Source organism: Erythranthe guttata, chromosome 6 (assembly GCF_056151865.1).
Source record: "Erythranthe guttata isolate IM_541 chromosome 6, IM_541, whole genome shotgun sequence".
Taxonomy (NCBI): Eukaryota; Viridiplantae; Streptophyta; class Magnoliopsida; order Lamiales; family Phrymaceae; genus Erythranthe; species Erythranthe guttata.
Genome location: NC_142538.1, coordinates 9,477,306 through 9,501,780, shown reverse-complemented (window position 1 = coordinate 9,501,780; position 24,475 = coordinate 9,477,306). Strand labels below are relative to the sequence as shown.

Sequence of the window (24,475 nt, the reverse complement as noted above, 5' to 3'; positions counted from 1 at the left end):
TCATGAGGCAACCATAAATCATCCCAAGAAACCCTTAAATTGAAATTAAATTCGATCTACGGACACAAATAATATATTTTTGGCAATATATGGTACAAAAATTTGATCGGTAAAAACAAAGGATTTAGGTATACAAACTAACCGGCATCAAGATGCATAATGTCCTCAGGATTGGGTCTTCGTTTACGCTTCTGTGACGCCTTCTTCTTCATTTCAAAAAGAAGACTTGAATGTGACTATCGCAACTGAAATTTACGGGATTCGTAGAAACCGAACAACCACTAAAATAAAATACGATTGTGAATGGGGAAGGTGGGTTGACGATTTTGTAGCAACTACCTTTGATTTTGGAATGTGACTACAGATTCGCTGCTAGTATTTTGAATTTTTGCCAGTTTTTGATTTTGGGGAAAAATCCCAACATGTGGGTCTTCTTCTTCACAATGGTGCGGTTTAATTTTTGTTTTCTTTTTAAATGTTTAATTAACAACAGCTTATTAGAGAAACTAAATAATTAAGCATAAATAGCGGGATTAGGTCCCTTATTAATAGGGATTTTGAAAATAATATATAAAATAAAAAATAAACGTGAGATGCTACTAGAGGGGTAAGATGGGAATTAAATATTTTAGGGGGTTTTCACAAAGGAAGATTTAGGGCATGGACTTATCACTAGTTTTTATCTATAGGAGGGGTGTTAGTTTACGTTTTAAAACGTTTTTAATTTTGGTCCACTAATCTTTATTTTAATTAATTAAATTGTGGGTAATTCAAATCATGGTATTAAGGTGATTTTATGGTAATTGATTTGTAACGTTGAAGGCAATAAAATACCATGATGGGTGGGATTTGTCTTCTGCCGTTACAAATCAATCGTGGCCCTCTTCTCTCGTCTATAAAAGAAATCCACAGCTCTTCTCCTCAACCATCAGACACAATTGAGAATTCCATCACTTACAGAAATACTTAGTGAGTCGTGATATTAGAGAGATAGAGAGAAGAAGGTGTGCTACGAATAAAGTTCTCACAAGGAGATTCGAAGGAGGTCTGGCTAGGCTCAGCTTGTAGATTGCTATCGTTCATCATCTCTATCGAAATCCATGGCGAACGGTATGTCGATAATCTCTATTACGTGATTATATTCTTAAGATGAATTTGATTTCAAGATTCTGTGATTAAGGTTTTCCGCATAAAATTAAATAAAAGTCTTTCAATTGGTATCAGAGCAGGGTTTTGAAATCGATTCATCTTGGAACTCAAATTTGTTATATGTTCTTCTAACGGCTGTATGATTTCGTGGCTTTAAATTTTGCGATAAAATAATTGTTTTGTTGTCTGATTATAAATTAATTAATAAACGATATTGATTTATATATGTGTTTTGATAACTGATAAATTTTGTGTAGTTATCTGTACCCTTGATATTTGTAATCTATTGGATTATTATTTGGAATAGTCTTCTGCAAAACACAACTTTTCCACGAATTGATCTTTTGATGAACGTGTCAGAGACTTTTCTCTGAATTGCTTGACTAATGTATATTTTTCATTTAATTTATTAAAATATGTTCGATTTGGGTGTTTTAAAAAAAAAAAAAAAATTTCTCGGGAAAATCAATGGTTTGTACTGTGGATGTAATACTGTACACACACACGTGATACTGCACGCACACATGAAAAGTATATTTAAAAAAAAAAAAAAAAAAAAATTTTAACCCTGACTGGGTTTTATATGTTACGGCATCATACATGCATTGTATGCAATTATACGTAATTGAATTATTCTGTATGGATACATTTTTTGAAGTACATGAATATATTGCAAAATTGTGTCTCTGTCATTATTTTATAAATTGTACATGTTGTTGTATAATTGACACGTGATACGTGTGTGGGGTAATTATATGTCTGTGTCTTTTATCACTTAAATCAAAATGACGAGAATATTATTAGTTTTATATTTATGAAATTTACTATTCTTGTAGTTGCTAAAGTGACCTAGATTAGTAAATCTAATAAATATAAGAACTATATGAAAGTTTAATCATTTACATGATATTAAAGATTATAATATTCTCAAATTGCAGTCATAATTAAGAAATTGAGACTAGCTCAAAGGATAGTCGATTTTAATTAATTATGAACTGGGTAGGGTATCATAATTTGTATTGCTTAGCAATTAGAATTGTTTACCTAAAGGTAACATGAATAATTGACGAGTGAGACGAATTATGTTAGACCCTACTTAGGTGTTATAAAAGATCATTTACACCAACATAGAGTGAACAATAGGTATGCTGTATTTCACCCAAAGGCGAACTTGTAGTGATATCGATAGTTCATCTTATTTGACTCAAGGTCTTATGTGAGCATCCTTTTATCTTTACCTTATATATTTGCTATATTTATTTCAGTTGCTATTCCTACTTCATTGTACTCGCATGCTTCTGGTATTAAGACTCTCAGTGGGTCAAATTTCTCCGAATGGTATGAACAAATTCAATTCACCTTGGGTGTTATGGATTTGGACCTAGCATTGCTTACTGAAAAACCTGGGGAAATAACGGATGCTAACAGTGAGGAAGAAGTTAGCCTAATTGAAGCCTGGACCAAGTCCAATAGGCTTAGTCTTATGCTTATTAGAATGACTGTTGCTAATAACATTAAGACTTCCCTTCCCGAGGTTGACAATGCTATGGAACTGTTAACGGCTATTAAAGAACGCTTTAAATCAGCGGACAAGTCGTTAGCAGGGACACTCATGGCTGAATTGACTACCATGAAATATGGTGGTGATAAGGGAATTCAGGAACACATCCTGAATATGACTGATAAGGCTGCCAAACTTGGAGCTCTTGGCATGAAAGTGGAAGAATCCTTCCTTGTGCAATTTATCCTTAACTCACTTCCATCAAAGTTCGGCCCATTCAAAATCCACTATAATACTCAAAAAGATAAGTGGAATTTGAATGAGCTGACTAGTATGTGTATTCAAGAGGAAGTGAGATTAAAGCAAGAAAGAAATCACTTTGCATTGGCTGTAACTCATGGAAGTATGAAAAAGAAAGGGAAATTTGTGAAGAGTGGAAAGAAATTCGCACCAAACAAAAGATATGAACCTGGTGAAAGTAGTCAGGGTCATGGAAAGGCTTTTGTTGTCACCTGTTACTTTTGTAACAAGAAGGGACATGTAAAGAAGGATTGTGAGAAACGAAAGGCTTGGTTCGAAAAGAAAGGTATTCATCTTTCTTTTGTATGTTATTAATCAAATCTTATTGAAGTTCCTTCTTACACTTGGTGGCTTGATTCTGGTGCTACAACTCATATCACAAATTCATTACAGGGATTCCTTACAACTCGGAAACCGGAGGAAAGTGAAAAGTACATCTATATGGGGAACCGTCTCAAATCTAAAGTGGCGTTTGTTGGCACTTATCGCCTCATATTAGAGACGGGTCACAAGATGGATCTTGAAAACACTTTTTATGTACCTTCGTTTTCTAGGAATTTGGTTTCTTTGTCAAAACTGGATGTTTGTGGTTATTCAGCTTTAATTGGTTGTGGAAAACTCAGTTTTATGTTTAATTCAATAATAATTGGTTCCGGTATTTTATGTGATAGTTTATATAAAATATCTTTGAATCATGAGTTTGAACAATCATTATTAACCACTCATTCGGAAGTTGGCGTAAAGCGAAGCCTAAATAACGAAAATTCTTCTATCTTGTGGCATAAACGATTGGGGCATATCTCCAAGGAAAGAATCGAAAGATTGGTAAAAACTGGAATTTTGGAAAATCTAGACTTTACTGATTTTCAAATGTGTGTTGATTGCATTAAGGGTAAGGAAACCAAACACAATAAAAGGGGTGCCACAAGAAGTAAAGAGCTTCTTGAGTTAATCCATACAGATATCTGCTCGCTACCTATTCCATGTTTTAGTGGAGAAAAGTATTTTATCACCTTTATTGATGATCTATCTCGTTATGGTTATCTCTATCTAATTCATGAAAAATCTCAAGCCGTTGACATGCTTGAGGTGTTTGTTACGGAAGTCGAAAGACAATTAGATAGAAAAATTAAAGTTATACGATCAGATCGGGGTGGGGAATACTATGGTAGATATGATGAGTCGGGACAAAATCCTGGCCCATTTGCTAAATTATTAGAAAAGCGTGGTATTTGTGCTCAATACACAATGCCTGGAACACCACAGCAGAATGGAGTTGCTGAACGTCGTAATCGTACTCTCATGGATATGGTTAGGAGTATGTTAAGTAATTCAACTGTACCCATTTCATTTTGGAATGAAGCCTTGAAAACCGCTATGTATATCTTAAACCGGGTTCCCAGTAAGGCAGTCCCAACAACTCCTTACGAGTTGTGGACTGGTAGGAAACCTAGTTTAAGACATTTACATGTTTGGGGTTGTCCAGCAGAGGCTAGAATATACAATCCAAATGAAAAGAAATTGGACCCTAGAACAATTTCTGGATATTTTATTGGTTATCCACTAAAGTCTAAAGGGTACAGATTTTATTGTCCTAACCATACTACGAGGATTGTTGAAACTGGAAACGCCAAATTCTTAGAGAATGGCGAAGTTAGTGGGAGTGTTGAATCAAGAAAGGTAGAACTTGAGGAAATTAGGATGGATATTTTACCATCTTATTTCTCTCAAGATAAAGATAATCTTCAACCTATACTTGAAACAAATGATTCACCACTCCATGAAGATGTCATCATTGGCAATATTGTAGAATCACCACAACCGGTAGCTTTGAGGAAATCTCAAAGGGAAAGGAAATCTGCCATATCCGATGATTATGTGGTGTATCTACAAGAATCTGATTTTGATATTGGTATTCAAAATGATCCAGTTTCATATTCACAAGCCATGAAAAGTAAAGATTCTAGTAAATGGATTGATGCTATGAATGAAGAGTTGAAATCAATGGACTATAATTGTGTCTGGGATCTTGTCGAATTGCCTAATAACAGTAAGAAAGTCAGTTGTAGATGGGTCTTCAAGACCAAACGTGACTCTAAAGGCAATATCGAAAGATTTAAAGCTAGACTAGTAGCCAAAGGTTTCACTCAAAAGGAAGGCATTGATTATAGAGAAACTTTCTCTCCAGTATCTAAGAAAGACTCTCTTAGAATCGTTATGGCTCTTGTAGCTCATTATGATTTGGAGTTGCACCAAATGGACGTGAAAACCGCTTTTCTGAGTGGGGATTTAGATGAAGATATCTATATGGACCAGCCTGAAGGATTTGCAAAACAAGGAAAGGAACACTTGGCTTGTCAATTAAAGAAATCCATATATGGACTTAAACAAGCTTCTAGACAATGGTATATAAAATTCAATGATACCATTACTTCCTTTGGATTTAAGGAAAACACTGTTGACCAGTGTATATATCTAAAGGTCAGTGGGAGCAAGTTTATATTTTTAGTCTTGTATGTGGATGATATTTTACTAGCAAGTAGTGATCTTGGTTTGCTTCACGAAACTAAGAATTATCTTTCCAAGAATTTTAAGATGGTTGATATGGGCGAGGCAAATTATGTCATTGGGATAGAGATCTTTAGAGATCGATCTCGAGGATTGTTAGGCTTGTCTCAGAAAGGATATATCAATCGAGTTCTTGAAAGATTTAATATGCAGTTTTGTTCAGCCATTAATGCTCCTATCACGAAAGGTGATAAATTAAGTGAAAAGCAGTGTCCAAAGAATGATTTGGAAAAGGAGAAAATGAAATTGATTCCATATGCATCAGCAGTCGGAAGTTTGATGTATGCACAGACGTGTACTAGACCAGATATTAGTTATGCAGTGGGAGTACTTGGTAGATATCAAAGTAATCCGGGAATAGATCATTGGAAAGCAGCAAAGAAGGTTATGAGGTATCTTCAAGGAACAAAGGATTACATGCTTACTTATAGGAGATCGGACCAACTAGAGGTTATTGGTTATTCAGACTCCGATTTTGCTGGTTGTGTAGATAGTAGAAAGTCCACATCGGGCTTTGTATTTCTACTAGCTGGTGGAGCAATCTCTTGGAAGAGCGTAAAGCAAAGTATTATTGCTTCTTCCACAATGGAGGCTGAGTTTGTAGCATGTTTTGAGGCCTCGAGTCATGCACTGTGGTTGCGAAATTTTATCTTAGGGCTTAAGGCTGTTGACTCAATTGCTAAGCCTTTGAAGATATATTGTGATAACACCGCAGCCGTTTTCTTCTCTAAGAATGGAAAGTATTCAAGTGGATCCAAGCACATGGATCTTAAGTACTTGGTTGTTAAAGAAAGAGTCCAGAAACAACAAGTGTCAATAGAAAATTTAAGTACAACTCTTATGGTTGCTGATCCATTAACCAAGGGGTTGCCTATAAAGACATATGAGGAACATGTTATTAGAATGGGTCTTTTGAGCAATCCATGATTTAATGAGTTATGATTATGTAATTGACACTTAATTTATTTAATGAAATGTTTCTGTTTTCCTGTTTCCAATTATGTGTGCACATATTATATTTGGATTTAACAGGGTTTGTCCTAACAAGACAAAATTAAAGGGGCTATTATGGATTAGAATAGTAAGGGTTATTAGTGGCGTGATACATAGAAGGGAATATGATGAATGAATCATATAACCGCTATGATTCACATTAATAACTCAAACTAGTTCTAGTATTAAAGTACTCTACTTACCTATTATGGTAATCACCTTAATTTTCTTTTAAAATCGTGATCACGTGTCAAATGTTTTGTATGAAGAACCCACCGAGTCAAATATTTTTTAAACTTATTTTTCTTAATCGATTCAGTGGACCAAGTGGGAGAATGTTAGTTTACGATTTAAAACGTTTTTAATGTTGGTCCACTAATCTTTATTTTAATTAATTAAATTGTGGGTAATTCAAATCATGGTATTAAGGTGATTTTATGGTAATTGATTTGTAACGTTGAAGGCAATAAAATACCATGATGGGTGGGATTTGTCTTCTGCCGTTACAAATCAATCGTGGCCCTCTTCTCTCGTCTATAAAAGAAATCCACAGCTCTTCTCCTCAACCATCAGACACAATTGAGAATTCCATCACTTACAGAAATACTTAGTGAGTCGTGATATTAGAGAGATAGAGAGAAGAAGGTGTGCTACGAATAAAGTTCTCACAAGGAGATTCGAAGGAGGTCTGGCTAGGCTCAGCTTGTAGATTGCTATCGTTCATCATCTCTATCGAAATCCATGGCGAACGGTATGTCGATAATCTCTATTACGTGATTATATTCTTAAGATGAATTTGATTTCAAGATTCTGTGATTAAGGTTTTCCGCATAAAATTAAATAAAAGTCTTTCAAGGGGTGTATTGCTAATGACCCCATATATATATGTGTGTGTGTGTGTGTGAAGATCCAATATTGTAAGGGTTTTATCTGAGATCCCAGACCAAACATGATGTATTTATTATATTCGTAGATTATTGTACATTATTATTTACATTATTGCCATCTAGTTCGTTTCGTACTCGGTCCTTGTTGAATTCAATCAACATTAAAACCTCATAATAACTACATGGAATTATAACTCATTAAGTTTCCCGCGCTAAATCGATGATTGACTTTATAATACAACTACACATGGAATCAATTGCAAATAACACTTACAATCCTTGAGGTATTTGGATTGAATGATTTGAATTGAAATGAACAACTTCGATATCAGTTTATTATGAAGTAGATAATTTAATAAAGGGGTCTTAAGATATAAGTCCCTGGTGACAAACCGTATTAGAACTAAATGACAAGTCTAACTAAAATTTGCTTCACATCCTTTATTAAATTTATTCCAAAAATGTCCTTCTACTCACAAATTCATAATTACAATGCCCTTCTACTCACAAATTCATAATTACAGCAGATTATAAATATACTATGATGAACTATGGTATTATTTAACATTTTTAAGTTTGCATATACCATTCTTTTTTAATTTTTCGTGGAACACGTTTTTTTTGTTTTTTTTTTCATATTTTTTCATTATGTAAAAATCTATTTTTCTCCTTTTCTACATAAAATTAAAAATTATGTTTTTTTTTTCATTTTTTCGTATTTTTTCGTATTTTTTCTATTTTTTTGTCGCAGACATCTACAGAAACCGTAGTAATCCGTAGTAACCCAAAGACATATTGAAACCCTAACTCCTTTCAACCCTAGCCGTCAGACACCATAGACACCCATAGACATTCATAGACATCTGTAGACATCTAAATAAAAAAATCTTAAATTTTCCCTAACAAACCCTAAATCCGATCCGCCGCCAGCACCACCACAACCACTACTCCCCCTCTCCATCCCCCCACACCCAGACCCACCTTCACGATCCATCCCTGTTGGTTGCAAGCAAACAACGAGCCTGCCATCATAGAGCCTCCCGATGCAACCCCTACACCGAGCGTCGCCATAGTCGTCGTCGCCTACCATAACCGCCGCCATCTATCATAACCACCATCATAACTTTCATCATTTCACTATAATTGAAAAGAAAAAAAAGGAGGGTGGGGGGGGGGGGGGGTGAGAGAGAGAGAGAACGAACCAGAACGTGAATATGTTGAGCGGCGATGTCGAGCGGCGTGAGAAAGAGAGGGGGAAAAGAGAGAAAGAAATAAGAAAAAAAAAGACACGTGACTTTTATTAGGTATTGTAAGGATATTTTTTGGTTAAATAAAAATCAAATGATGTGTATCAATTTTTATTTTAAAATAGGGATGTAATTAAAATATTTTATTTAAGTTAGTCACTTATATTTAATTAAATTTGGTTTGAGGGGTGTGAGGCATATTACCCCTTTAATAAAATGATTTCTTGTGAGAAGCTATATGAGTTTGAAATTCACTAGAATTGCCTAAAAAAGAATTAAATGCGAGAGCGTTATGGATGGATTTGAAATTCCTTGTGAAATGACATAATCCAAACAATTAAACTCAATGCATTTATTAATATGGAATTGAAATACATCCTTCATATATTTCATCTCCAAGATAATGATTTAAATGTATATATACTTTACACTTTTTAAATAGGGGTAATGGCAAATAGGCCCATGACAAGGGCACTTAATTAAAAGAGGGACATCCAACTTTTTTGTCTTTCAAATAAATCCAACCCATTCAAACTTATTTGCAAATAAGGAAAATCCTTTTATATATACCAAAATTACCCCCAATTCATTGAAACCCAATTTAACTCCAATTTCATTATTTACACCCAAATTTAGCCCAATTTCATCAATTAACCAATTTTAACCCTAATTTCAATTTTGACCCCAATTTTGACTCGCCACCACCGGGCGGTCTCCGGTATTGACTCTTTTTTTTTTTTTTTTTTGAAATTTGTTTTTTCCTGAAATTTTTTTTGGGTCGGTCAACTGCCGTTGACCGCCGGGTCTCCGGCGTTGACCGCCGGGTTGTTAACTGACTTTTTTTTTTCTTCAAAAATATTTTAATTAATATTACTGTATTCGTTGCTAAATTACTGTCTCCAGCAGATATTTAACTGTCGGAGACAGTAATTTAACTGTTAATTGACTTTTTTATTCTTAAAAAAAATATTTTTAATTAATATTACTGTATTCGTTGCTAAATTACTGTCTCCGGCAGTTATTTAACTGTCGGAGACAGTAATTTAACTGTTAATTGACTTTTTTTTCCTTAAAAATATTGTTTTAATTAATATTACTGCCTTGGATGTTAAATTACTGTCTCCAACAGTAATTTAACTGTCTTAGACAATAATATTAATAATATTACTGTTCGGAAAAATAATATTCATAATATTACTGTCCCAAACAGTAATATTACTGTCTGAGACAGTAATTTAGTAGCCAAGACAGTAATATTAATTAATTGTCTAAGAAAAACAATTCAAAAAAAAAAAAAAAAGTCAACGGCGGAATCTGGCCGGAAAAAAAACATTTCAGAAAAAAAATTATTTTCTGAAAAAAAAAAGTTTTGGGGGTTAATGTGATATATTTGTTTAAATTTGGGGTCAATATTAAGGAAGTTAGAGTATAATGGGTGGAATTGATAAGAATTATATTATTGAGGGTATTTTAGACTAAAGACATGGGGATGGGCTTAATTGAGAGACTGTTTTTTTTGTGGACCAAAATGCATTTAAGTCCCATGTACTGGGTCTTTTTGCCATTTGCCCTTTTAAATAACGAGAGCAGAAAACTATAGCCTCAACAGTAAAAATATAAACATGACTTAGTCGGTGGAGGAAGATAATGTGGTGCCAGTTGATTCGAGTTCAGACCTTAATCTTAACAACAATTTTTAGGTCGAAATTTGTTGCACATAATTAACCTAGCAAATGTGATCTATATATTTGTGTGGTTTTTTAACTATTGCATGAGAACGAAATTTACTGAGTCCAAATCAAGTAGTATTGTGTGTTTGTTCCCTTGCCAAGTGCCAACTATAATTTATAAAGTCGAAATGTGGCCAATGGTCGATGTTATTATAGCTAGGGTAACTATTAGGGTATCTTTGTAATTTGAATTTTTTACTGATGATAGTTCTGTCATTTTCCTCGGGTGCACTTGGATGGTGCCCATTTGAGGGAGAGATTCAAAATTCATAATAATACAAATTTATTTGGAATGAGTTATTCGACAATAAATTTCAAATTCAAGATCCCATTTTCAATTTCTCTTTTTAGTAATTGTGGTTGATTTCAAATATGTTCCCATTTGGAATTTTTTTTTATCTTTTAATTTGCATTTATTTCAAATCTTTCGATATAATAATTAAAAGGGCAAATATGAAACACATCTATAAGCTCATAAAAAGCTATTGGAAATATGTTTTTAAGATTATATACTTTAGGTTAACTTATTTTAAAAGTAAAAGTAAAAATTGCATTCACAAACAATTAAAACACACAAGGTTTTTTGACATTTTATTTATATATACAATCACACACGTATACATATGAATATATATAATATTATGTATTAATTATGATAAGATATGATATAATAAAATTCATCGAATATATAATAGAGCATGCCCAAAAATAGATTATATGAAGAAAAATATGCTCACAACATCTTTTTAAAAGTTATTACAAACACCAAATACATAAAACTTCATTATAGATTATATTTTAGATTAAATTACTGCCACCTCATGAGATAATGCCAAATTATGAATCTTATATTCGAGTAATTACAACCACCCTTCAACTATAATTTTTTTTACATTTCCACCTTTATGGTATCAAGTTCAACAAAATCATTTAAATTTAGTTGAATGTTGTCTAGATTGTACTAGTTTTGTATAAAAATACAGTTTTTGATGCACCACAATTTGATATTTATAAGTCAAGAGACACATCTTATGATCATCTTATTTCAAAATGGAGGAGCTCGAATGAGATACAACGAGTACAAATCAGAGAATATTCCACATAATCCAGAAGATAACACTAAATTTAACACATCAAGAATAGACGTGTACGAAAATTAATAGTTGAGTATATGGTTGTAATCGAAACATAAGAGATTTTCTCGTAATCTAACTTTACCCTCAGCGGTGACCTTAAATTACCCAATATTTATCTCTATTAGTCCTTTTGGATGTGTTCAAATATATATTTGTTTTGTAATGTAAACAGTAACAACTCATTGTTCATTTCATTATCACACACAAGTGAACGTTACACACACACATGGACCTCATTTTGCCAGCTAGATCTCACCAGCCGACCCACATCCAACATCGTTTTCACCAACCCAACTAAATTCAAAATCGAACATTCAAGAAATATACTACTCCCTCCGTCCCAATTTAAGTGACGTTTTGGGTTGTTTCACACATATTAAGAAAATCAATAAATGTGTATAGATTATAGTAAAAAACATAGGAAAATACTAATATATCCTTGACATTAATTGTTTTACAACTAACTAATTAGGAGTGATAAAGGGTAAAATTGAAAATAGTGCAATTAATAATGCATTGAAAATCTAAAATGACAAATAATTTGGGACAAAAAAAACTCTCTAAAAAGACATATAATATGGGACAGAGGGAGTACTTACTATTATTTCCCCATAAAAAAAATGAAAAAACAAAAAAAAAAAACTTGAATGATTAGAGGGTCGGTTGTATAATAATGAAGAAATTAAGTCATCAATGGAGGTCAGTGGGCCCCACCCCCTCCCACTATTCGTGTATATATAACACCCATTTTCCACTTGCATTTAACCATCAAACTTAGCAGACAAACACTTCTACATACAATAGCGCACACCATTTTTTTTTCTTAAATTTTCAAACTGTGAGAGAAGAAGAAGAAGAAGATGGAGAGCAAAGAGGAGGATGTTAGGGTTGGAGCGAACAAGTACTCGGAGAGGCAGCCGATTGGTACGGCGGCGCAGAGCCAGGACAAGGACTACAAGGAGCCACCGCCGGCGCCGCTCTTCGAGCCCGGCGAGCTCACCTCCTGGTCCTTTTACAGAGCCGGCATTGCTGAATTTGTCGCCACTTTCCTCTTCCTTTACATCACCATTTTGACTGTTATGGGCGTCAGCAAATCTGACTCCAAATGCTCCACCGTCGGAATTCAAGGCATTGCTTGGGCTTTCGGCGGCATGATCTTCGCCCTCGTTTACTGCACCGCCGGAATTTCTGGTATTTGAATCTCCGACTCCTAGGGTTTCTCTAGTTTTCACCCTTTTTAATTTATATATTTTCTCATTTTTAGAACTAGCTAATTTTGTCCCAGATACTAATTAATTAACTTTGAAATTCAAATAATTTAATTCATGATTAATTGTTTTTACCAGATCCATGTTACTGCTGCAGAAATTGTGTATTTCTTTGAGAAAAAATAAAATAAAAAATGTATATATAAAATTAAAGAAAAATAGGAAAATTGATGGATCTATGTGGCGCAGGTGGACACATAAATCCAGCAGTAACATTCGGGCTGTTCTTGGCGAGGAAATTGTCGTTGACAAGGGCAGTGTTCTACATAGTGATGCAATGCCTAGGAGCTATCTGTGGTGCTGGCGTGGTCAAAGGGTTCGGCGAAACCCTCTACATGACCAAAGGTGGTGGTGCTAATACCGTGGCTCATGGCTACACAAAGGGCTCTGGCCTTGGTGCCGAAATCATCGGCACTTTCGTTCTTGTCTACACCGTCTTCTCCGCCACCGACGCCAAACGGAGCGCTAGAGACTCCCACGTTCCTGTCAGTACTAATCTTCTCACCTTTTTCTTGAAATTTAAATTGTGTTTCGCATTTTATTTCAAGACTAACTTTCCATATTTGTCTTTTTTGCAGATATTGGCACCGTTGCCGATTGGGTTTGCGGTGTTCTTGGTGCACTTGGCGACCATTCCGATTACGGGGACCGGTATTAACCCAGCAAGGAGTCTTGGAGCAGCTATCATCTACAACAAGAGCCATGCTTGGGATGATCATGTAAGCTAAACTTCTCGACTTTTCTTGACTTAGTGCTCCGGTATATATATTTAATTTAACGTAAAGGCCTAAATTACAAAATAATTAGAGCAGTTATGTGTAAATATTGTTTGATCTTAGTATCTGAAATGATATGTGTGAAAATGCAGTGGGTGTTCTGGGTAGGACCATTCATTGGGGCAGCACTTGCAGCACTGTACCACCAGGTTGTCATAAGAGCAATCCCATTCAAATCCAAGTGAGAACATCTTATCCATCTTCTTAACCACATGGGAAGGTGAAGATGAAGATTAAGACAAAAATAACTGCTCATCTTGTCTTTTTATTTTTTTTATTAATTAATGTGTTATGTTTTGTTTGGTTTGTTGTATGTATGTATGTCAATGTGTTTGTTAGATGTCAATTATGAATTATGTGATCATAAGAAAAACAGAGGGGCTTTTTAGTAATTATTATTCGATCAAAGCCCAGCTCAGCTTTTCGTATGTTGTCCAACAACAAGTAGGTTGGCTTTTATGTGTCGTTTTGTAATTTTCCCTTTTGTGATGTGGAATTGAATGATAAGGTTGTCTTAATAATAATAGAGCTCAACCGGCCAAACCCTACCCTGGTGTTGTGTTCCTCCTTTTTCATGCTTACTGCAGCTTATAGTTTCATTACATGCATAATGCATTATTAATATGGTGGGTCCCTTTTTAGGCCTCGCACGTGCATGCTTGCGGAATTGCGGATCATGTAAACCGTGAGATGTAATGTAGATAAACACGAGTTTGCAAATTTATAAGGGCATATTCAACAGAGCCTTCAAACTCTTTGAGGATCCATAATTTAGAAACCAAAAAAAAAAAAATGCAAGACCAATTGTAGGGGTTCTAAGAGCATCTCCAACCGGTTTCGCCATTTTTTCACCAAATCCTATTTATGGTGGTGAAAAAATGGGTTCATCTCCCACCGGTATCACACCATTTTACTCTTCCACCATTTTTAGTGGAAAAATGGTGGTTTTGGTCTCCAATGGGTATCACTAAAATTTAGACCAAATATTAAAATAATAATATTTCACCATTTCACCACTTATAGGAAATGGAATTTGGTTTGGTCTCCAATGGCATTTCACCATATATACCCCAAAACTATAAATCTAATGTTAATCGTAATTTTATAATATTTTATTTCCTAAATATTAATTATAGAACCAATGCTAAGTAATAAATTTTCTCAACTAAATAATTTAAAAATTATGTTATTAATCTTAAAAAATTGTCTAAACATGAAATAACATGAACTCAAATTATTTTAAATATAATAAAATCATACATAAACAATAATCTCATAAATTATTGCATAAATAAAATATTACAACATAAATCAATTTGAAATCATAAAAAAAATCTCATTCACCATTATTATCATCATCATCACCATCATAATCTTCAACATCACCGATTTGAGCACGTTTATCCCACAAGTGTGCTACCAGTCTCCTTCTTAATTCATTGTGTTTTCCTTGATTTATCAGATTTCGATGTCGACCAAGAAAACTAACATATTCCGTATTATTAAAATCTCTCAAAAGCTCAACAGGCGGGATAGAGGACGAACTTTCATAGTCAAGGTTTGTGGGAAATTGAGTATCATAAAAAATATAAGCGTTTCTATATCCACTGCGTTCTTCCTCAACTATCATATTGTGCAGAATAATGCATGCAAACATGACTTCGTGTAAGTCTCCTTTCTTCCAGAATCGAGCCACTCCTCTAATAATTGCAAATCGAGCTTGAAGAACTCCAAATGTCCGTTCCACATCTTTGCGATACGATTCATGTTTTTGTACAAAATATTTCTCTTCGGCACATTTGGGTACACTAATGGCTTGTACTAAAGTTGACCATTTAGGATAAATACTATCAGCCAAATAATAACCAACATTATAGTTCTTACCTTTGATCGAATAATTAGCTGGTGCAGATGTACCATTGGTCAGTGCTTGAAACAGAGTTGATTTTTGTAGGACATTAATATCGTTATTTGTACCTGGGAGGCCAAAAAATGCATGCCATATCCAAGTATCATATGACGCGACTGCTTCAAGTATGATAGTGCACTTTTTGTTGCGTCCACGGTATGCCCCTGCATGAGCTGTTGGGCAATTCTTCCACTCCCAGTGCATGCAATCTAGGCTCCCCAACATTCCAGGCAAACCACGAGATTCTGCAACCTGTAACAACTTTACAATGTCTTCCGCATTTGGCTTTCTCAAATAAATCTCCCCAAATACCGTGACGATATCGCGGCAAAATTGTTTAACAAATTCGATTAGAGTTGACTCACCAATGCGAAAATATTGGTCAAATGAATCAGCAGAAGTATTAATCATTCTATTGTTGCTTATTGTATTTTATTAATAGCAATTAGCATATTAGTTAAGCATTTAGCGTATTAGTTAAGCAATTAGCGTATTTTATTAATATCAATTAAAGAAATGAACTAATAAACATTGATACCAACAAAATAAACAAATTAATTAAAAATAAGCATATTTATATTTTTAGAGTTAATGTTTTGTTAATAATAACAAATGTATTTATATTTTAAAACCTAATTTAATAATTAATACCAATGTATTTACGATAAACATGATAATAAGTTGGTAATCGGGTGCAATTAGTTAAAATCGTCATTTTATATGGTACTTAATAAAATGGTGTTAATTACGGCAAATCCTATTTTCACCTCTATATTTGGTAGGAAAAATAGGATTTGGTGGAAAAAATAGGAAAATGGTGGACCGGTGGGAGATGAAAATTTCTTCACCAAAAAATTTGGTGGAAAAATAGGATTTGGGTATTTGGTGATATGGGGGTTGACCACGGTTGGAGGCTAAAACCAAATCTCTATAATTTTAGGTGTAATGGTGATATAGGAATTTTGGGTGGGAGGCTAAAAACACCTAAATTAGATGAAAAAATGGTGTTATGGTGTCCGGTTGGAGATGCTCTAAAGAGTCTCCAACTTTAAATGCCTTTTCAAAATGTCCATATTTTTTCCTAAATTTGCGCATCGATTTTGGAGACTCTAATATAACTTACTATAGAGGGCATGGGTGTGAACGAGCCAAGGTCGCCTATTTTAAAAGGCTCGAGCTCGAGCTCAACTATACGTGCTTGAGCTCGAGTTCGACGAGTTGATTTGTTTTGGCTCGAGCATGAGCTTAATTTATTAAACGAGCTAGAGCTCAAAAAAAAAAAAAAAAAAACAATATTTTTATTGTATAATATATAAAATAAAATACATAAATAAATAAGAAGCTTATGAGCCGCTTCGCGAGCTGTCTAACAACTATAATCGAGCTCGAGTTCGAAATTTCGTCGAGTCAACTCGTCGAGTTCACGAGCCGGCTCAGCTCCTTTACCACCTCTAACAAAGGGAATGCAGTTAGTTTTGCTATATATATTTCTACATTTGATAGTAAGATTACGCATTTTTAATACTTGAACCTAATTCGATCATAACTTTGTCGTAAAAAAGTCGATTCGACTTATTTACTTTGTCGTAAAAAAATTGATTCGACTTATTTAGGTTGCATTACAAAGACAATGACAAGTTCAACAACTTTCACGTTTTATTATTTATAAGATTTTATTTGGATTATGGTAAAAAGAAAATGCATTGAATCTTATTGTCTCAATATCACGTAATTTGAATTGCTTACGTAATCTTACTATCTTAAATGTTTGTTTGTATCTTAGTGAAATTTTTCGTTACTCTAGCAATCAGGTCATGTCTTAAGGAATGAGAAACATTTTGAATTCGTTCACCAAACATTTTTAAATCAATTCAAAAAGCTTAACAAACACATTTTTGTTTGAGAAAAAGAGTGAGAATAATTTTCAAGATTAAAAAATTGCATTTAATCTTTTTGTATTAACTAGCAAGCACCACGTGCCTTGTACGCAATTACGTATGATTTTATTTAATATATAACTTATTATTAATTAATAAAAGTTACATACTATATTTACAAAAAGAATATTTTTAAATAAAATTAAATAAGTACAAAACTTCGTGTTCTGCTTATGTATCAAAACATATATTGAAATAAAATTATTTTAAAATTGATATCAATAAGAGTATAAAACCACAAGAATAAAACTAAAATAAATTGTTATACATTATTTCATGCATGGAAAATGCTCACATCAAAATTTCTCTTATTTTGTTGTGATAGTTGATAGTTTTAATTATCTTGAATTTCTCTGCATAATTATTGTTTTGCATAATTATTGTTTGAAACAATTAAGTATTATTTCGTGTTACTCATATGTTATGATTACTTGGTCAAATTTACCAACAATTTTCTTAAATAAAGCGTAAATTTACTACATCAGGGCCCTGCTATTTGGTGTAACTACAGCTAGACGGCCTCTACATTGAAAAATGCATATCTCCCTTGAGTTTGAATAGTAGCTAAGACTTAACTCATTTGGTCATTTTTTTTTAAATTATATTTTTACCTCTGATCAAATGTTGAGTAACTATATTGACTTCCCTTCGGTCTAACTATACGTATACACCTTTATATTTACTTTCTTTTTTTGACCTCAAAAATTAAAATTGTTTTGATACGTCTATTACTTAACTTTTTTCTTTATTTTCATAAATTCTTTTATTAATATTGATGTTTGAGTTACAATATAATATTTATGAAATTTACTTAAGTAAATAAATAAGACTAGTTATTAAGTACTTGCTTTGTCCAATATTAGTTGTCTTTTTGGGATGTTTTTTGTGTCCCAAATTATTTCTCATTTTAGAGTTCCAATAAAGCATTAATTGCATTTTTATTAATTTTGTCCCTTGTCGCTCTTAATTAGTTAACTGAAAAATAATTAATGACAATGGTATTTTAGTATTTACTATGTTATTTTCGGTATAATCTATGCATTTATTGAGTTTCTTAATATACATGCAACCACAAAAAACGACATCTAATATAGGACATATGGAGTATATAATAAGGCTAATTGTTACATCTAAAGAATAAAAATACATTAAGCGTGGAGCTCTTAATTTAAAAATACATGTTATTACTTATTTATATACATATGCTATTATGATGATTAAAAAACTCTTGAAATGTAACTTTAAAGAAAAAACATTGTTGATATTTAATGTATAAAAATAATTACGATGGCAAAAAATAAAGAAATATATACAACTTTTAACATATGTTCTAGTATTACTAAAAATAAGTAATATAAATTATCATTTATTTACTTATGATCTTTTTTATGTTTTTTTTACATAATCAGACTATAATTAAATCATGTTATCACTTATACTCATAAAATGTATAAATAACGATAACAAATAAAATTTAAGAATTTATTTAACCTCAATATCTATAATCAATTTTAGTCATTCACAACTATTTTTTCTTATTTCTAGACATATTTCTTATATATAAATATTTATTTTTAATTTAATTTTATTATTTTTAAATATTGCTTAATTAACTTGATATCTATAATGAAAAGTTCACCAATTTGAAAATGAAAAGTACATTAAGTTTCTGATAATCAGCTAATTTCTTTTACATGAACGTTCACTTGCATGTTATGATATGTCACTGAAAAAATCTATTATGAGTTTTATATGAAATAAATTTTCTTTAAAAATTTAAGAAAATAAACTTTGACTTCTAAAAGAAATTATAATATATTAAAAGATGATCGAACTTTTGATATAACATAATATAAATATTATTACTGGTATTAGTAGATAGTAATTAGTTTGAGTTTACACTATTATACTTTCATATTTGTGGAATTTATGTGATAAAAATTATATAAGAATTAATTTAAAATTTGAAACTAATTTAGGTATCTAATGCTGAACTTAAAACAAGAGAATTTATTTTAAATAACTTTTTACATATATATGCTTATAATATTAAGATCATTAGAAAACTCTTGAAATGTAACTCTAAACGAAAAGCATTGCTGAAATTTAAAGTATAAAAAAATAATTACAATAACCAAGAAAAAAAAACACTTTTTAACATGTTTTGTAGTATACTTACAGGTCCTTAACATTAAAATTATTTTACTAAAAAGTAAGTAACATACATTATGATGTATTAACTTATTCTAGTAATTCACAACCATTTCATCTTATTTCTAGACATATTTCTTATATATTGGTTATCAATATTTATTTTTAATTTTATTTAGTTATTTCTAAATAATCCTAATTAATCTCATAACGTTCACTTACTTGTTTATGATATGTCACTGAAAAACTCTATATGAGTTTTGTATGAAATACATTTTATTTTAGAATTTAAGAAAATAAACTTCGACTTTCGAAATAAATTATAACATATGAAAAGATTATTATAATTTTAATATAACATAATATAAATAATAATTAGTTTGAGTTTACATTATTACATTTTCATATTTGTGGAATTTACGTGATAAAAATTATATGAGAACTAATTTAAAATTTGGAACTACATTAGGTATCTAATTCTTAACTTAAAATAAAGGGATTTATTTTAAAATAAAATTTTACGTATATATGCTTATAAGATATCCTTGGATAGCTCTCCAAATGTAATTTTATACAAATTAAATTAAATCAAAAATTTCAACAATTAGAAAAAAGTACAATAAAAAAGAAAATAAAACTCTCACCTTAGTATATATATAGCACATGAAAATAAATTTGATATTTAAACTACATTATTAAGCTATGTTAATTTATTATTCTCATTTTTGTTATTACACAGTTGACCCTAACTAATTTATGGTATAACTTTGTTATATAGAGCATAATAGGAAGCACCAAAATGTTAAGAAACAAAAAATATTCATGTTTTTAAAGTTGGTAATTTGGTATAGAGATTTCATATAGTTACATAATCTTATCCTCTGATTTTAGTTTGATCATAAATTTGTCATATGATATTTGATTGCACTAATTCAAGTTCCATTAGAAAAGCGATGCCTAAGTCTTACAACTTTAATGTTTCATAATTTCTTAAGATTTGATTTTGATTGTGGTGAAAATTAAAGTAAACATAGGACTTGTACCACACGTACTTTTCTCATTTTACTTTCGACTAATTTAAGCTGTATCGTACAACTTACAAATAAAGTTATACACGAGTTTTAAAATTCAAATTGAATAGTCGTAAAAGGATTAAAACTAACTAAAATTTCATATATTTGTAAGGAAGCATAATTTTTTTGGTAGCGAAATATTGTATGAACATTTAAATAAATTCTAATGTTTTTGAAAATTAGAGAAATATTTCAAATGTTTGAGTCAATGAAAAGCATAAATATTTATCATGATAATTTCTTTTAATTTATTTAAGGTTGTATTTGGATGGATGGATTTGGAGGATAGATTTTGATTTTCACTAATAACAAATCTATAGACGTTTGGATTGAGTGTTTTGACAAAGAATTTCAAATCCATAGCTCTTACTTTTAGTTGTATTTTAAGCATTTATGGGGAACTTCAATCACTACCCATTTGGAGTCATTTGAAATACTCTTCTAGTGGACTTATTTCCAAGGTTGTAAAATGTGGGAATCGGATCCGAGTTGGTAAGGCACTGCCTCACGATTAATCGGTGCGGCGTTGATTAATTGGTGATACATCGGATATAAATTGGTTTTTTAAATTTAATGTAATATAATTCTAAATAGGCGTCTGTACCGATAAATCCCCAAGTGCAAACATAAAACGCGAGTCAGATCCTAGCCACGTTTTACAAACACATCAGTCCCTAAAGTAAACATATTCATGCAGTTAACTCCCTAGCTCTGTGTGCAAAGTCCAAAACACCCTTCATTTTATTTGTAAATTACGTGCAAATGTCTAACACACCTTTTCACACACTTTTCACGCGCCGTTTGGGAGACACGCTCCACGCCTTTTCAACTATCTGTCGCCATTCAATTTTCAAACCATTTTCTAAGCAGTTTCTTTCAGTTTCTAAGCAGTTCTTCCTAAGCGGTTCTTCCCATCTTTCAGTTTTTTTGGGCTTGTATAAATACCCACAATGAGGCGAAAACATTAAGGCAACAAAGGAAACGAAAGTGATCATTTTCGAAGAAGAAGAAGAATGGTGCGGGCAAAGAAGGGGAAGGAGAAACAAGGTTTACTTTTTTTTTCTTAAGAAATCGATTCTGAAATTTGTTGTTGTTGTTCTTTTTTTTTTTTTGTTTTTTGTTTTTTTTTTTGTTTTTTTTTTTTTGTAAAAAACATACTGCATGTTCTTTGTTCTTATATTGAGCGATTTTGAACATTTCCAGTAGTAGGTAGTATCCATCGGCGAGATTGAGGTTTTCTCAAATAAAAAAATCGAACAAATGGTTCCAATATATGTTATTTTCTTGTTTATGTTTGCAAAAGGTGTTCATTTGCTTTTGAGTTGCATGATTTTGAAAACTTTCACTCTTGGGTATCATTCTTATGGCACATTAGCCTTTTCCCAAATCATTTTTGGTCCTAACAACGTTTTGATTTTGGACATTAGATGTATTTAAATATATAAGTCGTATTACACAATGGTAGTTCTATCATTGTTAGACGGTATCAAAACGAAGTGATGGTCTTTGTTCATATGTAAGTAAATATTATATATATTGTATTGCATAATGGTATAGTTAATATGGTTGTAAGGTGTTGATACAGGCGAGTGCAGGTACAATTACTATAACTACATAGTAACGTTATTATTTTACAATTGTATTTTTGCTTATTATTTTTCTTTCTTTCTTTATAGTCGTAATACATTTGGCGAGGATGACGCACAACAAGCTTGTCGGTGCTCTCCTAGCGCTTTCAAAGAAGAAATGAAAATAATTAAGCCAATGATAACGACTTGACATTTTGCTGCCTTGGAGGAAACTCCTTTCAGACACTTCCTAAACATCCCTAAGATGTACCATACTTTCTTAAATGTGTCAGTTCTAATGAAAAAGACGTACAACGTGGAGGAATGTAAATTCTGGTTTAATTTATATATTGGGAATGTGGTATATTTTTTATTAATTCATAGTTTGGGTGCTGTGATTGGACGGTGCTGCAATATGGACATGAGAATACCTGTATACTAATATAATAGTATATTTTCGTAGGCCACTTATTATAGCATGGTGATTGAAAATAAAAACCGCGTTGGAGATACCTTTGGAATGTCGTATGGGAAGAAAGATGCATACAACAAGATGGGAATGATGATTGCGACATTTTTGTCTGCATGTGGACATATTGCCATGCTAGAGATGATGTTGAGACTTGGGAAAAAGCGAAAACTTGCTTAATCTAAAATCTTCGTCCAAAACTAGCACGTGTCTTCTTAAAGCACCAGGGAGTGGATAGAGAGCCAGTAAATATTGATGCTTTGAGCGTATTTTGAAGAATTTTGAAAAATTATTTTTGTATGTTTTTGTCATGAACAATATGTTTTTTGGGTGGTTTTGGATTTTGGTGTCATGAGCAATTTGCTTTTGACTGTCTTTTGCATGAATAAGTACTATTAGTTTAGGTTTCTTGTGCGAAGATGCTTTAAACTTGTACCATTTTTTTGGTGTTGTGACACCTATGACAGTTTCCTGTCGATGCGTACAACATGCCCAGTATATACCATTACCAACAATGACGAATACCATAATGTCTGCTGTGACACCCCTCTCTTGATTACCCTTATTATATGTAATCTCAGCGGAAGACTTTTGAAAACATGATTTTTGTGGATATAAATTTACGTGAAAATTTTTCTTTTTAAATCAGAGGGAGAGAGGGCACAGCTTGCTAAACCCTAATCGATCAATTAACACCAATGCATGCTAAATGCAAGACTAGAAAGTAACTAGGCATGATGGACTTAAGGCAAATGCGGACAGATTCAATGCAGAAGCTTTAAAAATTAATTCCTCTTAAACTAATCATGCAAATGACCCCAAATTAATACCATAACATCTAAACCGGGTCTAGATCACTCAGTTAAAACAGTTTTGAAAGATGAATGGCCATTTAGGAGAAATAAATAAAATGGCACAGTCACTCGGTTTAAAATCCAGAACAGGGGAGGGAGTTTTGAAAATTCACAATAAATTCCTCACTGACCCAAAAACTACCAAATTTTACCCCAAGGCAGACAAATAAGTTTAAAACATTTTCCAAGTGGAAACAAGACATTTGAGTGAGTAAAACTCCAGTTAGATTAGAAAACACCCGTATGGCCCTGTTTCAATGCAGTAGTGAGAAATAAATCATAACTGAATGAATACTTACCCAAATCATGCACAAGACCTATCAATATGATGAGAACAGAGAGATGCAGAGACTCCTAAAATTTCATGATTTTCTAAGCAGAGCACCTATATGAAAATAATTTTAGAACATGGATACAAAACACGAAGAAATTACTAGTCGAAAGCATGCATGCATATAAATTTGCTTTCGCTTACAAAAGGCTACGGATTACCGATTAATTATCCAAAATAGAGTAATCCTAATTACTATTACACACGTCGTTGTTTAATAATTCCCACCGATCGGAGGAAGCGAACGGTAGAAAATACCTAAGACCGTATCAAAAGTTTTTACAAGCATATTATACAAATAAAACCACATAACTAAATTGAGAGACAACACTATCCACAACCCCTCCATACGATCTCCTTCCGATTCTCGAACTCGATTCCCAACTTCACTCCTCGGGCCCTAAATCGGGTATACCTACAAACATACAACACCTATATGAGTCTTTGAGGACTCAATGAGAATCTTGAAGTAATATCGAATACACATAGCACATAGAGCATACATATATCTATACATATATATACATACATATATCTTATACATGAACATGCGACATAAAGTAAAACAATCATATACTTCCCTTTTTCGTCGGCGTTCTTCATTCACATAATTGCCACACGCATAGAG

General features: G+C 32.4%; 1 protein-coding gene across 2 annotated transcripts; it reads left to right on the top strand.

Moving 5' to 3' along the window:
* Positions 1-12,103: 12,103 nt before the first annotated feature.
* On the top strand, positions 12,104-14,098 carry LOC105953616 (aquaporin PIP1-2). 2 transcript variants are annotated; one of them, XM_012977291.2, is made up of 4 exons: positions 12,104-12,702; positions 12,969-13,264; positions 13,358-13,498; positions 13,648-14,098. In XM_012977291.2, the coding sequence occupies exons 1-4, from the start codon at positions 12,372-12,374 to the stop codon at positions 13,738-13,740; spliced, it is 861 nt and encodes a 286-aa protein (XP_012832745.1). In that variant the 5' UTR covers positions 12,104-12,371; the 3' UTR covers positions 13,741-14,098. The 2 variants fall into 2 exon arrangements, with proteins under 2 accessions (XP_012832745.1, XP_088675951.1); XM_088819825.1 differs by having other exon boundaries at positions 12,147-12,702; positions 12,969-13,498.
* The last annotated feature ends 10,377 nt before the right edge of the window (positions 14,099-24,475 follow it).

Coding starts and splice junctions, on each gene's coding strand:
- LOC105953616 (XM_088819825.1), top strand. CDS start 12,372: ATGGAGAGCAAAGAGGAGGATGTTAGGGTTGGAGCGAACAAGTACTCG. Junction 12,703..12,968: donor CTGCACCGCCGGAATTTCTG/GTATTTGAATCT, acceptor TATGTGGCGCAG/GTGGACACATAAATCCAGCA. Junction 13,499..13,647: donor GCCATGCTTGGGATGATCAT/GTAAGCTAAACT, acceptor GTGAAAATGCAG/TGGGTGTTCTGGGTAGGACC.